General features: G+C 36.8%; 2 protein-coding genes across 2 annotated transcripts in view; one reads left to right on the top strand and one right to left on the bottom strand.

The window, feature by feature from the left end:
• Positions 1 to 5,090, bottom strand: part of LOC306852482 (HEAT repeat-containing protein 1-like) — a 36,728-nt gene extending 31,638 nt beyond the window's left edge. The window contains 2 exon segments of the mRNA XM_079389356.1: positions 4,270 to 4,411; positions 5,027 to 5,090. Coding sequence (XP_079245482.1) covers positions 4,270 to 4,411 — 142 coding nt within the window. The 5' untranslated portion in view covers positions 5,027 to 5,090.
• A 1,661-nt stretch (positions 5,091 to 6,751) lies between these two features.
• LOC306852489 (neurabin-2-like) overlaps positions 6,752 to 18,800 on the top strand; it is a 29,134-nt gene continuing 17,085 nt past the window's right edge. Inside the window, exon 1 of the mRNA XM_079389367.1 lies at positions 6,752 to 8,532. Coding sequence (XP_079245493.1) covers positions 7,132 to 8,532 — 1,401 coding nt within the window. The 5' untranslated portion in view covers positions 6,752 to 7,131. The remainder of the gene's footprint in view (positions 8,533 to 18,800) is intronic.

Raw genomic sequence — 18,800 nt, 5'->3', positions numbered from 1 at the left:
GAGAAACGATGACTGCGAGATGACCCTAACCTGTGAACAGCTCAACGTTATATATAATATTTTCTTTTTTAATAAATTGTATGTCAATGTTAACCAGAAAAATTAGTTATATTCTTTATCCATTTTTTACAATCTTTGTTAAAGCACCATAAGCAATAAAACAAACCAACCAATTAACAAGGTGAATCACAAAATTACAAACTTTCATTCTTTTTGAAAATCAAAAACAGGCAAAAATACAAGACTGTGTACTTAACAGCTTTAGTGAAAGAAAAAACTACAAGCCCATGAAGCAATGCAAATGACATTACCGAATGATATAACTTCATTTAAAGTTGTTGATTATGTCTACAAAAACAATAACCTATATTTTTAAACATTCAAAATACACATACATTTGCAAATATTTAAATATTTTAAAAGACTGAGTCGATTATGTAACTTGCGGTGCTTCATGGGAGTGGGAGGTCCCTGCAAGCTCTCTTGGTGTGATTTGCTTGTCACAAATCTCTGATTTGTGGAATTTTCAACAGGAATTCAGCTGTTAAAAGTGAATATCTTAAAGATAAGTTGATATAATGCAAATAGATGGCTTCATCAAAAGCAAGCACGATTGATTAAACTCCGAACTTACGGTAGGTCTGTCTTAAAAGGTATAGGCCTATGTGTTATTGTTATAAATCATAAAATGAATGGGCTTTTTACTTTCCAACTGTTGTCACTATTAAGAAATGTCCCTGTTAATATGGGAATAAAAATTGTTACAAAGTGCTCAGCAGCAACAACTCATTTCCATAAAGTATTGTGAATAATGTAAATGAGCCACTCTGCCTAGAACCTAACAATATTTAAATATTTGTATATTCAAGCAAGTAATCCATGCACACAAATGAGCATACATCAAATAAAATGCCGAACACTGCAGAAATGATAACGTGACCACTGATGGTTCCTATTTAAAAACCTATTTATAGTACACCCATTTAAATGGCAATATATTTGGCTATTAGAAAGCAAACACAATTGCACATAATCAAAAGTCATTTATGGACTGGTCATGATCTCCTGTTTCATCTAGCAGGGTTCCCACTCTTTCATGAACACCAGATTCAAGGACTTTCAAGGACTTTTTAAGCACCATTTATTTTCTATCAAGCACCTATCAAATTCACACCCCAGCATATGTAGTGTCATGAAAGACCTTACAGTACTAAACATTTTACTTACACTTAACATTTACATTAAAAATTTCAGAGTAATAATGTTTTGAATGTGTAGGTTTCATAAATTTAGACCATTTTGAGTAGTCGTGTTCGAAGAATTTAATGAAATCCATTGAAGTTAATACTGGTAATATTCAAATACAATTTCTAAAATATTTTTAGAAAAACAGCAAACTACAAAAAACAAAACTGTTTTTTGCTGTAGTTCTTGTACAAGATTTAAATTTGAAAGAATTTCACAATTTTTAAATGAATAAAAAGTGGTTAAATGTTGTAATAACACTGTAAACCTGTTAACATTAGCATGTTCTCTCAATAGAGACGTTACTCATTAATAAACAACTAAGTCAAAATTATTTTGTAAATCCCATTTTTTTCATCTTTGACCTAGAGGAATGCAGCTGCTCAAACATGAACATTTTAAACATTGTACATGTGCAAATCTGCAAATAAATATAAAGAAAAGAAATAAAAAATAGGACTTTCTATTTGCTTTTAAACTGTAAACGCGTTCCACTAAGCAGTTTTTCTTATTTTTCAAGTTCTACATTTTCTCCTTAGCTCCATGTCGCAGTAAGTTTTGGGAGTTCATTTTTAGTCCATCTCCTATCCTGAAAAGTCTGTCTTGCAGAGATTGACTAAAAATGAGCTCCTAAAACTTACTGCTATTCTGGAAGATAAATTCTTCAAACAGTGGTACACGAGGATGTGGTGCTGGTCCATCAAGAGTCACTCACAACCAGTGTTAATTTCGTTGACGAATACTTTATCATAATTTTCATCAACGACATTTTTTTCACTGACGACAATGAGACGATAATGAACGAAAACTATTTTTGAATGACAAAAATTATGACATATCTATCCATCTAATCTAAAATGTTAGGGAGGGACAATTTGGGAAGAGATTCATTCAGAACGAATCTGCTGCATAGAAGGTTAGATGCAAACATATGAACCGGCGGGACATAAGCTAAAATACACTTGCTGCACGGCGCATAAAACATAAAAAAGTCAATATGTGGGAGTAAGAGGAGAGCAGACATATGCATAAATCTGACGATGCAAGAGAGAACTCAATTCGGTCCTGTTTTCTGAGCGCAGACACTGAAGCATACACACACAGAAAGCGCGTCTTACAGCACGCGAGTACTCTTTTACGTCGCATGAACGGAGAAATACACACAAAATGATGTCGAAATGTCCGTTTTGACGAGTATTCACGTAAACACAGCTGTGAACGTAAACAGTAGGGAGAACGTGTATCAGTAGGCCTACATTGCATCCGTCACCGTGCATTTGGTTTTAAAGGGATAGCAGCCTAATTTAGTTGCTATTGTCCGAGTCATTGATGTTAATCAAGCAACAAAAGAAAGACATACAATCACTCACTGCTCTTGACTGAAAAACTTTAGTAGCCCTAAAGATTAATCTAAATTTATTTATAGAAATAAATATGTCTGCTTGAAAGAATGATAAACAAGTTGTTATAAAGAATGCCTATATAACCATTGGTATTTCATTAAAAAGAAGACCATATTCTTGTTCTTTATGAGAAGTGGTTTTATTTATTTTTATCAAAGGCATGTTGTGTGTCACCGCAGTTAAATTGCAGTCTATCATGATAAAAAAAAACAATATCAAACCTATATAATGAGTTTGGAAATTTTAGAGAAATGCTTAATAAATGCACTGTAACTAAGCCCATTAGATTTTAGCCGACTAAATTTACTGTATATTTAGTCGACTAAAACTAGACTAAAACTAAAAACAACTCAGATGACTAAAATATGACAAACTATATGGCATTTTAGTCATGACTAAAACTAAATCAAAATTTGCTGTCAAAATTAACACTGCTCTCAACTTATCCGTCTATAAAGCCTATAAAAATTTGTCTTCATGTATTTCACAACACTTCAGCATGTTATTCTCATTAAGTGAGGGTCATTTTTTAGGATTTTTTACGCAAGCAAAGTTTCTGAGAACCTGACATCTTATAATTCTGGAGACTCCAGGAAGGTTGCAGTTCTGGAAAATGGTGGCGCTGGAGACTAAATGTTTGATGGTTTACACCTAATTCTTCACATTAATTCTTAATTATTTTGCAGTTACCGTGTGTCTTATCTTCTCCACCTGTTTTTGTCTAACCCCGCTGACCCAGTGAGCATTTCACTGACCAATGGTCATGTCTTAACTTTACAATTTCTGTATTGCATTAGTTTTGAATATTTCTCATTGGGGATTTAATCATTTTTGACTTTTCAGTTAAATCTCTTTTTTAGCTCATTTTATCTGTAAAAGAAAACGTGCCTAATAATTCTGCACACATGAATATAAGGAGTTTTTCACTTCCAGCCTTCATGGACAATTATATATCACTTATAAATGATTAATAACAAAATTAATAGTAGTTATTAAGATTGATGTGGTTTGGAATTGGTAAAATGTTCTTGGAAATAAATATGATCAGAATATCAACGTGTCTAATAATTATTCACGCACTGTAAAGATGTGCTCACTTTACACAGAGTGTGCGTGATCGTGTAATCGAAAGTGAACTGCGAGCGCTCATTCAAATGTGATTTTACTTATTAATAGCGCGAAAATGATATACAATATTAGAATGTTTGCGGGAGCGGGACACACACGTTGCGGGAGTGGGCGGTAATGGTCAGACACTCAGCGGGAGCGGCTCAAGAAAACTCTAGGCTGCACATCAACACAGGCTAAGTTTTTTTCGCACTACCCCATCTCCACCCCAATTATTTGTGCCGTTTCGTTCTGTCTTTGACAGCACATATAGGACAATTTTGAAATAGCGCCATAAACTAAATTTATTTTAAATTTAATTCAAGCACTTTCAAGGACCTATGTTTGTTTTCAAGTACTTTCCAGGCCTTGAATCCATATGTCTGAAATTCAAGTACTTTCAAGAAGCGTGGGAACCCTGATCTAGATAAGAGAGGAGTAGATGCTGAGCTCAAAAGAGCAGTGTGTCTTGGAGGAAAAAGAAGGAAAAGCTCTAGCAAGACATGTGACTTACCCAGTGCATACAAGGTGCTGCGGTCCAAGCTGGCAGCATCTTTAGGGTCAAAGAGCAAAGAGGCCACCACTCTCCGACTGAGCAGATTAGAGTCATTCTGCGGCAGAGCCAGCCGCTTCAACTGATGTGCTAAAGATGTCATCTAGAGACATATGATGATAATATGAGAATTTCTGTTTTCATACACAAGTAACCATTGTGCGGCTTCAGTGGGTCAAGACTAAGAGTGCATCATATTTCTTCAAAGGTCAGATTTTACCACAAAATAAATGACATTTTACATTAAGAAATGTACTTGAAAGATCCATGATTTTTTTCATTGTGATATTATTTTCATGAGAATCAAACATGTTTACCCTTTTCCAAAATGTCATTACTGTAAGTTAAAAAAAAAAAAACTTTCATTAATGTCAATGTGATTCTCATTAGATTTACATTACTAATACAATAATGAGTAACAACCTGTCTGAAAATATTTATTTTGACTTCTTTGAGAAACATGACTTGACAGACGTGAAATACATAACGTTACAGTCCACAGATGTGGTGGAGCACATTATGTCGATACTACATTATTTATACTGAGAGGGAAAAATACGGAGATGTTTAAAAATATGCCTAGATAGTTAACATCAGCTATGTTTTCGGAACTCTTGTGGGTTGCCAAAACACATTCTCATAATACAGGCACCACAGACAAAGGATTAAACGTTTTGATCTCGCCTATGCATTTAAAAGAATAAATATATTCCCATACCTTTGATTGAAGTTATCGCACCAGTTTCCACGTGTGTGAGTCTGCTGGTGATAGTTTCCTCTCTGTTTTGCTTTCGGTAACAGATGAACCTATTGATGTTATACCGCCACCTAGTGTATCTGGTGGTTTGTAGCAAACTGAATGAGAACAGAAAACATTTGAAAAACCCACAAAAAGAGCGTACCACGCAAGCAAACCACAAGCTATAATAATACCTTTGTACTAAATTGTCGTTCATATTTAACACAATTAGTTTTACTATCTTAATAGTTTTATATAAGGATTGTTTTTAACGGTCAAATGTTAGGACTATCTTTATTTTGCTATTATTAACACTAATTGTGACAGTCTGACATACCTGCCTGTCATCTTTAAAATAACAATATTAACCCATCTCTTTCTTAAAAGGTGGCAAATAGTAGTAGTAACGTCCGTGAACATGCAAATGTGATACTTAATTATTTTTGTATTGTTATTATTTGAATGTTACCCTTTTCTGCAATATATATATATATATATATATATATATATATATATATATATATATATATATATATATATACACAGACACACATATAAAGATAATTATTAAAAAAATATTTTCAAATCTCAGGGGTACTTAAGATATTAGGTGAAAGAGGTTCAGATGACAAAAAAAGTTCAGGAATCAATGCACTACTAGAAAAAAAATATTGTGAATTTATGCATAATGTGTTTGAAAGATAAAAGCCTTGCAAAGACACAGTAATACATGGTTAAATAACCTACTGAGTGATCTTTCAAATAGTTCATGCAATGTTAAAACAATTCTTAAACCTAAAAATGATTTTTGTAAATCCAGTGGTCAAATGCTGTGTAGTCACTTAACTAATGACTGATCTCTGTGTGAATATCCCCAAAACTGGACTTTCTGAGTGTATATAAGAGGTAAACTACTTTAAAAAGTAACATTTAAAAGATGTACATTTACATTTAGTCATTTGGCAGACGCTTTTATCCAAAGCGACTTACAATTGGGGAATACAAAAAGCGATTCATAAATTCATCTTGAAGAGATGAATTTATGTAAAAGAGGAATTAGAGAGAATCAATTAATTATAATTTATTGCTATTGTAGTCTGATTACAAGTATTTTAAAATGTAATTTAATAGTATTTAATCAAGTACTTCAATTTAAATAGAGTGTAGAACTCAAGTGATTAAATAAATAATTTGCAATATAAAATATATATGAATTATTTATGGGTAAGCTAGATAGTTTACTTAAGTAATTGAGCCTGGGGTCCACCTATAATTTTTTTTTGTCACGAAATCAGAACACCAATGTGGGACATGCTATATGCTAGTTTATTGCCTGAGATGCTCAAAAACTCTGAGATATAATTTATGGCCCAAAATCACCTGCGGTCTCCATCTGCATATACAAAGATTAACAATTAAAAAATAAATCCATCCTCTGTGTGAGCATAGTGTAATAATATAATATAATGGGCCTATAATTTGTTGTTGTATTTTATAATTTCCTTATTTGTTTGTATTTATTTTATTCACATAGTCATTGATGAAAAAAAATGATGAGAAAAATAAGATCAATAAGATCAGCTATGGGTGCTGTGCAGTACGGAGCCCTGGTATGAGGACTAAAAGTGAGCCCATAAAAATCAATGTGCTGGGGGGGTGTGAAATAATACGCGCTCTATGACCCTGTATCTCTGCTGCGCCGCTGCACCATCACTGGGAAAGGCAGAAATCTGCAGCTGACTAAATCAAGAGATCAAAACGATCCGGATTATAAACGCACAATCTGTCGTGAAAATCCAGGGCGTATCGCTGTTCTAGTTTCTCGTTTAGTCGTTCATCAATGCTTGTATGATTTAGACATTAATCAGCGGGGTTTTTTTCACAGACGGGAAGATGGTGCGTTGCTTGTGCCATGCCGCTGATGGATACTCTACACGCATTCATGGGCATTAATTCACCGTTCTCATCATCATATTCCAAGGCACATTATTGGTCATCAGCGACAGTTTTGTCCTGACAGAAACGTCTGGGCCACGGGCTCAGAGATGCTGTTATCGCATCGCCTCGGAGAAGCCTAACAGACCATGATGAAGACCGATTCCCCATCCTCCTCCAAGCCCGCGAGCACCACCGCGCTCCGCAGTCCCTCTCCTCACCGCAACGCGTACGAGGCGGCGGGGATTCAGGCGCTGAAGCCGGCGAACGATGTCTTAAATAACGGCAACGCTCTGGATGGCAAGCCTAAGGCCACCAGCCGCGGTCGCACGTACGGCTCGAACGTACACCGCATCAAGAACATGTTCATGCAGATGGGCGCATCCTCACCCACCGAGGCTGAAGACGCGCAAAAGGCAAACGGCGACGGCATAACGGTGCGTCTCACGCTCCCGCGGGCTGGCAGCCTGAACGAGAACGTGGATCACAGCGCGCTGCTCAAACTGGGATCTAGCGTCTCCGAGCGCGTCAACCGCTTCGATACCAAAACGGACGCGTCGCCCAGATACTCGAAGCTGCAGGAGACGAGAAAGATCTTTGAGCAGCAGCAGCAGGAGAAGGAGAGGCAGGCGGCTTCTAATCGCGTGCTACTGAAGAAAGAACGCGCCGCGGGTTTTCAGGATGCGTCGCGTTTGGATGTGGTCGCGCGTTTTAACGGCAGCACGGAGTCGTTGGATAGCTTGGACGCGATCGGCGGGGCCGTCGAGGCCGTGTCGCCCACCGTCAGCCAGCTCAGCGCCGTTTTCGAGCGGGCCGCCGAGCTGCGGAACAACCTGCACCGGCTATCCAACACGCCCCCGCTGCCCCTGCGCGCCGTCACCGGCCGCGTCGGTGCTCTCAACTCAAAAATCATTACCAAACGGGTACGCGCTTTTCCTTCAGGGGCAAACAAGGAGGATGGGGTAAATCAGCACCAGGAGGAACAAGACGCGAGGTGTAGCAGCCTTAATGGAGCCTCTGAGCTTCAAGACGGCATCACAGCTGTGGATACAGAGTCCTTGGATGAGAAAAAGACAGGGGAGGAGAAGGATGAATCTAGTGCCAATGAATCTAAGACTGCAGATAAGTGTGAGTCAGGACAGGCCAGTGCCACAGAGGCAAAAGGTACTCTTATTTCTGCTGATGTCCGTAATTTGGAAAATGGGGGACTTGCTTCCGCTGGAGAGGCCCTGGAGAGAGACACTATGGAGTCTGGTATCACCGGCACTGGAAGGAAGGGCGAGGATGGACGTGCTCGTCCATCAGTGGGGGTCAGTAAGAAGGAGGATGGTGATGGTACTCTGAAGGAGAATAACTCTAATGCTGATTTGGTGGATATCAGTGCCTACAGTGCAGTAGGAGAAGACTCTGGTGGTAGCCAGCTTGAGGATGAGGAGGATGAAGATGACGTATATGAGCCAGAGTCAAGCTGCTCTGAGATTGCTGGATTACCGACGGAGGAGGATCCGCCCCCGAGCAGGAAAATTAAATTCAGTACTGCACCCATTAAGGTGAGTTTATACCTCAAAGGAATATTTCACCACAAATTAAAATTCTGTCATCATTTACTCACTTAAACACCTGTATGTTCTTCTTTCTTCCTCTGAATGCAAAATAAGATATTTCACCTGCCTTCTCCAACTAGAACAGTGATTCTCAATCAGTGGGCCTCTGCAAATGGGGGATTCAGGATAACTTAAAAGTATTTAAATGAATAAATTGTTATTTATAGATAAAATAATTTAACAGCAGTCAAGATTATAATGCTATAAAACACAAAGTCAAGCTGTAAACTGAAATCATGTTTCTTATCATGATAATTGCTCTTGTTATATTGTTTATATAGCTTGTGAAACGTCTGGAATCATTCATATATAAATACTTACAGTTTCTGTTTATAAAAAAGCAACTTTGTCATAATTACAGCATAAATATCTGAAAAGCCTATATATGGGGCTAAAATGTGTTGAACCACTGATCTAAGCTTTATCAAGCTCCAAATACATAACAGTTTCATAAAGGCAGTCCATATGACTTGTGCGCTATATCTAATCTATTTTATAGCTTTATATGAGGAAAATTGAAATTTACTGAAAATCTTCTGCTGTAGCTTTAAAGTGTAATTTGCATCACTGACTCCAGACACCAATGGATCTCACAAGTCTCATAACCAGAAAATCTTATGAATGAGATTTGAGAGTTATGATGGAGGGTATGATTTTCAATGTGTGCATATTTGATATAGGAGAATATTTATTCACATTAAATGGATTCTTTTGTAAAGCCTTCGATTGCTCTGTATTCAGATGAACTGTGTTTGTTTTAAATTCATTAAAATAAATGAGAGGGGTATGATTAATTTAAAATGGTTGGGATGAGTGAATGACTGAACTTCATATATTATATCATTCAGTCTTTTATTTATCAGTTTCTATAGAAGCCTCAGTCACTGTAACTGTTGGGATGCTTCTAGAGGCTGCAGACTGGCACAAACTGAATGAGCTGAATAGAATATAACATAATCCAGACTGTCAGTCGGTTTGTCTTGGCATCTATTCTCTCCCAAGCGCTTCCTCTCTTTGATTAGGTGTGACATTTATCCAGGACAAATGCTGACCTGACATCAATGGCTGAGGTAACAAACATACCTCAGACAATGTGTCTGATAAGCTCAGCTGGCCTGCTTGTGATCAGGATGTAGTTAGTTCTGCTCTGTAGATCTGTGTAAACATGAAACCAAGCCAACATTTAACAACAGATCCTTTCAGGACACCATATCAAATAAAATAGTCTCTAGAATGAGAATGTCCCTCCCCTAAACTATAAATACAATCAGTCACCGACTAGCAATAGTAAGTAGCAAATCATGGGTTGTCTGTGTGTCTTTGGTTGCTCTGTTTTTTTTTCCCAGGGTTATGAAGAAAACTAAAATATAATTAAATGACATTTCTGTTAAAACTTGTATGTCTTGTATTTAAATATATGTGTAATTACACATTTGTAATAATAAAGTTGCAGTTTAGTACATTTAAATATATTAACTTATATTACCAATGATTTCAAAAGTAATTGAAGTAAAACTTTTCATTTGACATTATTAGACAACTGCACTTTTTAGACGTACTTCACAAGGTAAAGATTTACATATATTATTCTGTTCATATATGGTATTAACATCCATTTCAAGAAAACATTTAGCTAAAACTGGGGTTAAAAGTCCAAAAAGGTTTTAATGTAAATGTAAAGATGCATTTTTGAAAATTAAATGCCCTCTAACAAATCATTATTAGAAAACTGAGAACATTCAGAAATCTTTTTCAATGTCATATAAATATAAATGTATTACAATTAAGTAATTATGAGCTGCCCGGTTCCGTACGTATGTCTGAAAGCGTGAACAAGCTCCCATGATGCATCTGAGAGAAAGGTGTGAGTCTTTCAGATGCAGGCAATGCGAAAACATGACGAAACACCTCCTGTAAGTGATAAGAGTAAAAATAACTGACCTATGAATAGATGAATGTAAGGGTTAGATTTATTGTGGATATATCAGTATCACTGATAGATAGGAGAAACCCATAGAGAAACAGTAGCTCTTTTGGAATAGTCAGGGCTGATGCTGTTTGTGAGAACCAAACTCACAATGATCCTGTAGTCTGCTAATGATTGTTCAAGAGAATGAAAGAATGCAACTCCAAGGTCTGTAGTCATGTTGTAGAGATGGAAATCACAATAAAATGACCACGAGATGTTTGAGTCAGATTTTACTGAAAACATTAAACCAAAAATGTTATTTATTTTACTACTGTCATCTAAACATGTATGGCTTTCTTTCTTCTGCAAAACACAAAAGGAGACATTTAGCATAATGTTCACATTCCACTTTCCATGAGGAAAAATACCCAGAACAACCTAACAAGCGTCATAGACAAAACTGGAACAGAAAAGTGGCCCTCTAGGAACAGGACTGGACAGCCCTGGCACAGACAAAAACTAAAAACAGAACATCTTAGCATATAATATCCAAAACACTCTAGCATTGTAGCTGTTATTTTTCTCAGAAAATGTATTTAATAATGTAAACATTCCAGCCAAGTCTTAATGGAAATAAGACTGAAATAAACATCAGTGGCAGTAAAAACACCAACAACTTTTGTTCTTTTCACACAAATTATGATTACAGGGGAAGATTAACAATTAACACTGTGTTCCTTCCACAATATTATGTTATGACCTTAAAACACTTTTACCATAGCATGTGATTTGTAAACAAAAACATTTGTATGGCTTGCACAAATACATTTGTATGCATATGTATGGCTTTCGTTAAGTGGTAAACTTGCTCTGTAGCTCACCTGGTAGAGCATTGCACTTGCAATGTGAAGTACGTTGGTATGAACATGAGTCAAGATTACGGAGCTCAAAGACTCTGAAATACAATTCAATGCATAATTAAAAAAAATCCTTCATGTTAACACAGTACATTGGGCATTGTTTTTACAAACTTTTTTTTTGGAGTGTAGTTATTCAACATTTTTATTAGCTAGTGAGTGCAACTTACAAAGAAATATCTGGGTCATATTTCATCCTAAAATCAAAAGAAAAATTATATATTTCTTAAAGAATATAAAAATGTTTTTAAAAACCATTTTAGAGTCAAGATTACGGAGCTCAAAGACTCATAGAAGCAAGTTAAAGACAATGTATAAAAATATATGTATCTATTAATGCCACCAGGCTGTTTAATAAACCCGTATTTGCAATGGAGAAAAAATTATATTGCTATAGGTTTTGCAAAAATGTCGCCAGAGAGTCCCGTATTTCCAGTGAGTCTGGGTGGAAAAATCTGTTTTCAAGCATAAGGCACTGTCTATGGCACTGTCAAGAAAAGTTGATTGCACCAGCATTTCTATGCAACCTTTAAATTGAGTAAAAACTGTTTTTAACCACTCGTTCTGAATCAGGAGACTTCATACAGTGTTTTTCACTGGTGTGTGAGATCATATAGAGGATGCAGGCCGAGGAGACAGCATTCAGTCGCTGCCAAGCTGTGGCTGCCTTTGTGTTGGTCAGTAAGTGGCCGTGTCACTCTCTCTTTCTCTCTCTCTCTCTCTCTCCTTCTGTCCCTTTTTCACCCCCTTTCTTATTTGCAGACAGAATTTGGGACAAAGTTTTCTCCCTAAATGAATTTAACAGCTCTCCGTCAAACACAAGGCTTGTTGTGCTGGCTAGGGTGTTGGGTCTTTATTAAACCTCTCTCTCTCCCTCTCTCTTAGGCTGGAGAGTTGTGGCTGACCTAAGAAGCAGATCTCACACTAACCGCTTTGTTCTCATTTTCTTCCCTCCCTCTCTCTCTGCCCCTCTTTCAGTTGCTCACTTCTTCTCCTCTCTGTGTCCTTCTTCAACCCATATTCACTTAAGATGAACGTATTCGTTCAAGTTAATCTAGTATTCTTTTTTATTTTCATCTTCCTTTTATTTTTTGACTGCTAGGTCACTCATTCCCAGTTTAATCTTATTTTATCTCATCGTTCTCTCTTTTACTAATTTCCCATCTCTCTTTCTTTCGCTGGCTTGGCAGTGCTTATAAATAGCAGTATTGTCGCTGTCAGTCCTCCCCTGCAAGGCGTTGTGCACACCAAATGCTCAAACTTAAAACATTTTTCATTAAGTCTCTCTGTTTCTCTATCTACACAGTTAGTGTTTCATCCCTAAAAGGGTGAATAAAATCGTTCTATATTTTACACCTCACCATGTGGTCCAGCATCAATAAATGTCAGTTATTCTGAGCTATAAACCTGAGTATCATTAAATTATTATATATCCGGAGAAAGAGGCTGTTAAAGTTTGTGAAATGATTTGTAAAGTTATATATCCCTATACTGGTAATTTTCTGCCAGGAAAAAATGCCATTATATGTTAAGAATATTTCCTTTGACCCTGAAATACAATTCAATGCATAATTTAAAAAAAATCCTTCATGTTAACACAGTACATTGGGCATTGTTTTTACAAACTTTTTTTTTTGGAGTGTAGTTATTCAACATTTTTATTAGCTAGTGAGTGCAACTTACAAAGAAATATCTGGGTCATATTTCATCCTAAAATCAAAAGAAAAATGATATATTTCTTAAAGAATATAAAAATGTTTTTAAAAACCATTTTAGAATCAAGACTGTGGAAGACAAGACAGTTGTTGTACTCTGATCAATTACAGGTGGATGCATATTATTAGCTTTTATGCATGGGAAAGAGTACTTTATTTAAAATCTTGTTTTGTGTTTAACACTAGAAAGAAGTGGAAGTGCATCTTGGCTTGATTATAGTTTAGTGCGTTGTTTAGGAGAGGAATGAATGTGTAGCAATGAATTTGGTCTGATATTTTGAGGCATTTCTGTAGACAGCTGACAGATATATCAGGATCGTGCAGACGACCCAGAACTGTCTGTGAGTGAGACAGAGAGACGTTCCTCCTCACACCTCTGCGCCCGAGGGACAATACAGGAAGTTTGACTGTACTCACATCAAGGTGGCTTTGGCCTACTTCACATTCCAGCCTTGTGCACCTTGAAACCTATATAAGATATACTTTACTTTTGTCATTTAGCAGACGCTTTTGCCCAAAGCGACTTACAAATAAGAAAAAGTAACTAAAACTAAAAGTTACAACTCTATAAATACCCACATATTTAAGAAAATAAAGAAATTAAATAAAATTGACATGCATATAACAACATTTAAATACTAAACATATAAATGAAAAAACTAAAATAAAAAGCGATACTTCTATCCCTTGCCGGTGTCCCTGCCCGGTGGAGATATGGTAGCTTAAGAAAAAAAGTCTGCTTATTAGTGCATTTTGGTAGTATGATTTTACTCATATATAATTAGAACAGAGAGGTGTATATTTATAGGAAGTGCTATCGTATTTGAACAGCAGGAGTGGTTCATTCATTCATCCCTCATTCTTTAGTCAGTCCCAGCACATCATTAGGATAAAATCTAGCTTGTCTCGCAGTTTCTCACTGTTACGGGGCTGACGAGACGTGAGACGTACGGATCCATTTGCAAAGCTTTATTATAGGACATGGTCAAGACAGGCAGGGTCAAACAACAGCAGACAGGTATGTAGAGGGCAAGACAGAAGCGTGGTCAAGGAAACAGGCGTAGTCAACGATCGGCGTACAATATCCAAACAGGGCAAGGCAGAAAAAATAATCCAGGAACACGGGCAAGAATCAGAACACAGGAAAACCACGAGGAAAACTAGGAACAGAGAACGCTTTGTAGTGCAGACAGGCTAACAATACTCGGCTGTGAGCAATAGCAAGTCCCAGACTTAAATAGTGAGTGAGTGATTGTGAAATGATAATCAGGTGTGGGCGAGATAATGGTGAACAGCTGTGCGTGTCGTCAGTGCAATGAATTGTGGGAAATGGAGTCCAGTGTGTTGTGAGTGAAAAAGTCAATGTGGTGAACGGGTGACCTCTAGTGGTGGTTGACCGGGAGAGCATGGACCAGATTCGTGACACTCACCATATGCTACATTACTGAACAAAACCTCAGAACTGCAGGATATAGATGATATTCTGGAATGACTGGCTAAATTCTACAGTATGTTATCTTTTGCCTGCCTGGCATGTATTTTGCATAATTGTTTTGGGAAAGCTTTGTTCGTATGAGCTACATTACTGCTAGCATTTTAGATCATATCCGTGGTGTAGCCATAAATGAAATGGTGCAGTATGGTGGCCCCTTTGATTTATAGACGTTTATGCATTTGGAAGGCACTTTTATCCATTTTTTCACATTATCACATTTTGTACACTTTGTTTTCATTTGTTTATGCATTCCCTGGTAATCAAACATAAGATCTTCTGTGATTTTAACGGTACAACACTGTGAAAATGCAACAGTAAAAACCTGTTAATGGTTAACCCCTGTAATATACGGTGAAAAACTGCAATGGATATTTCATGTTATTTTTTTGGTAAAATACAGTTTTTGGAAGTGAAATAGAATGTAAAATTTACAGCGAAAACCTGTAAATTGATGTTCCCAGAATTCCCTGCATTGCATTTCAAATTTGATGTTGTTTCTTTGAAATAACTATGTTTCTTCTTAGTTTTTTCTTAACAGTTATGTTTATCAAGGTTGTATGTTACATCTAATGTTGTTAAATTAATATTCATTGCATTATTTCAGTATAGTGTGTTACCATGATGGTGTTTAGTGTTTGAATGAATAACACTGTGCACCTTCTATATATTAGTGTTTTCTTTCTTAGCTTGTGGAAAAGCTGTTTGTGATGAGCTTTGGTTCATCATATGACTTTCTCATCACCACCTGATTTTGATGGTTATCAGTGTATTACAAAAGTTCTAAACAGATTTCAGAGCTTCAATAGGTTGGAATATTAACATTATATCAGTTAATGAAGTATGGTTTTTAATTGTAAATTTAAGTTAAATCCGTAAACCCTAAAATTTTGCTACCATATTTTTTACAGTAAAATGCGACGAGACTAAAACAATAAAACCCACTATAAAGGCATTTGTTGCATTCAGTGAGAACATATTTACTGATCATAATGACTCGTTGCACCGTGCCGCGTAAACATAACACCATGTCTGCATTTGTGATCCTATAAACGCCAAACAAGCACTACTCTACACAGCTCAAAACTTGCCTTTGAATAGTCAGTAGCAAATTCTTTAAATATCGAAATGTACTTACAGGCTGTGAGTCAGAAGCACCAGACTGTCCTTGCAACGTTAGAATTGCCCCACTTTATAGTGTTCACAGCCATTCATAGTGTTCACATTGTAGGCTGCTCTCTCCTAGGTTCAGGAAACAGTCCTCCATAAAAAGCGCTGCACACACTCGAATATATGCGTTGTGCTGTTCTGGAACAGTGTTGTAAATATAGCTTAACCACTGATTTCTAGTTGTGTACTCATTTGGAAGGCCAAACAAAGTACTATTGCTTTCACAGCGAAACACACAGCATCTCCACGACATGGCGGTGGCAACAATAATACTACAGCGAGAATAAAAGTTACGCCCTCTTTCTTTGCGTATACGTTTGGGCGGTGTTATGCATCTTCCCACACTGTGATGTAGACATGTGGGGGCATGTTTAAAAGAGACATTTTAGGAAGGCGTGGCAGAGTCTTAACTTTTATAAAGAATATCTCTTTGGGTTTGAGACTTTAATCTTTGCAATTTTACAGATCACCCAACTTGAAATCGCATCATATGACCCCTTTAAGTAAGAACTTAGGTCTCTTTTTCACTCAGAGTATTGATTACTTGTAAAAGTGCTTAATGCTAAGAAACATCCAGTATAATATAAGTTTAAAAGAAAACTTTTCTGGTTTAGAAGTCAATAAAGTTGCTGTATGGGTCCATACAATGAAAAAGATAGGGAAACAGTGAGCTGTATTTTGCAGTGTACGCTGTTCTTTTGCCAGTATTTCACATTTTTTGCTTACTTTACTGAACATAGTGTTTTGAAATGTTTTATTAAAATTACATTTACTTACCTATTGTCAGCCAGAGGTATGATTCAATGGATGACTCATTGTTAAAGTGTGTGCACTTATATAAATAGAAGTGGATATGATCCACTGCATAGACCAAATCAGTTTAATTTTGCAAATCACTGAATAGATGCAAACTTCAAAACTAGCATGACCCAGTGAGAAGTACGGTGCAACTAAATTACATTTTATTGTATTTTATAAATACATAACATTTTATTATATTTTATAATATTGTCAGCACCATACAGTTTATATTTGGCTTATGTAGATTATTTTAAATCTACACTTGCTTAGCTAGAAGAGTAAGAAATATAGTAACATGGGGTGTTTGAAGAGAATGGGGAAAAACACCAGAAAACCTCTGCCTCATGTGTATGCAGAAACATGGAGTGCTTTCTGGTGTTCACAAATCTATTCCTGTCAACTGGAACAGCACCAATTTTACTGCAATTCTCTCTTGTTCCCGACCTCAAGCAGAGCAGAAAATGTCAGTGGTTGTGGGCAACATCATTTCAGCCATGTTATTTGGATTTATTCTTTTCCAGCAGTCTATTAACAGTATTCCTTACATGGGTTTTCCTGTTAGAACTTCTCCTCATATTTAATTTTTACAATTTCTCCTCATATCTCCAAATATAATTTTCCCTCATATGTTCATTGTTACAAGTGTCTTGTGTTGCATAAGCAGACATTTTTTGCATTATTCTTGTCATAAGCACTATCCCCCTAAAACTCGGATTATTTTGATACAAAACTGAGTTAAATTTCTATATTAAACCGTAATGAGATTGAGACTTTGACTTTACAGTAATTAAAAGAAAATACTTAATAGTCCTAAAATAGGCTTTTTTTTGACCAAGACATGTTGACAGGTTTCATGAGATTCTTCCAACACTTGAGAAACAAAACCGCAATTCCTATAGACTACTAATGATATTTACTGAACATTTATTGTCATTCATACCTTTAACAGGGCAGCAGAGCCAGGATGGGTGAGCAGAGTTTGAGTGGAGGAGGGGTATTCCTCGCCATCTGTTAAGAGATGTGACCTACTGGCACTCTCACACAACTGGAGCACCACTGTCTGCCTCTCTCTTCCTCTCTCTCATTATATCCTCCCCCTCCTTAATCTGATGTTTGTGTCCACCGGGCACCACCAAAAATACCAGCCACACAGTCTCACTGAATCATGTGGCCATGGTAGCTGGTCTCAGCTGTGGTATGTGATGCTACATTTTGCTATTGGGGAATAGGTGCAGGTGGACTTAAAGCTCAGATGGGAGTAAAGCACAATTTTTCTCTCAGGGGTTGTGTTTAATGTGGGATGTGCTGCTAACAGTGGGAGGCTTGTGGCAGGACATGAGTGGGTGAAATTGAGGGATGAGGATTTAGGATGCTGGTGGTTGTCTGGCATTAGGGAATAAAGACGGTCTGGTGTTATTTTTATTTCATTACATAACAGGAAACGGCAATCATAGTACATTTTACTTCTGTAATGTGACTTGTGTCTGAGTGAAACAGGATATTCAAGGGAAAAAAGTAGGGCAGGACTTGATTTTATCCATTGGGAATTGATTGAATTCTTAAAAGTAGTCTCTATATGACAGGTGGCTAAAAATGACTTGTGGCGTCAACCAGACAGGAAATTGTTTTCATAAAAATACACAGCACACACAAATACGGTGCAAACTATCGTTTGCCAATACATTCCAGGCTTTAATTAATTAAAAGTATATGTTTAATGCCTAAAAATTCTATTTGGGTTTGTCTGCCATCTTTTAGACTAAGCTTCTCATAATGCATTCTGGTGTTACCTTCTCTGTGGAGGACAATTGCAATGTTTGGCCGAAAGAAGATACCCAAGAAGTCTGCAATACAAAAGTAAAATGGACATTTACATGCTGTGTATGGCATGGTCACCTAGAGCATTTCACATGAACAGTATAAATTTAAAGCATGAATGTGTGTTCAGGCCAGGTTAAGTTGGCGCCTGCACCCACATTAAAAAGATTATATAAAACTAGCAGTAAAGCCTCAAGAGCTGCTGTGAAGTGAGAACACCTGCTCTGCCCACACAGCTTTGCTTTCAATAGAAAGCCACTTCAATTCCATAGTCAGTGCATCAGTCTGTAGATAAAGTTATGTTTACAACCAACATGCAACACTTAAAATGTCAGTAAACAGCAAGAGACAAGTACTTGAATCCAGTCAGTGTTCTGGAAGAATTATTAGCG

This window comes from Barbus barbus (genome assembly GCF_936440315.1).
Source record: "Barbus barbus genome assembly, chromosome: 32".
In the NCBI taxonomy this organism is placed as follows: domain Eukaryota; kingdom Metazoa; phylum Chordata; class Actinopteri; order Cypriniformes; family Cyprinidae; genus Barbus; species Barbus barbus.
Note: the sequence above shows the minus strand (reverse complement) of the source record. Positions and strands in the feature narration are given on the sequence as shown.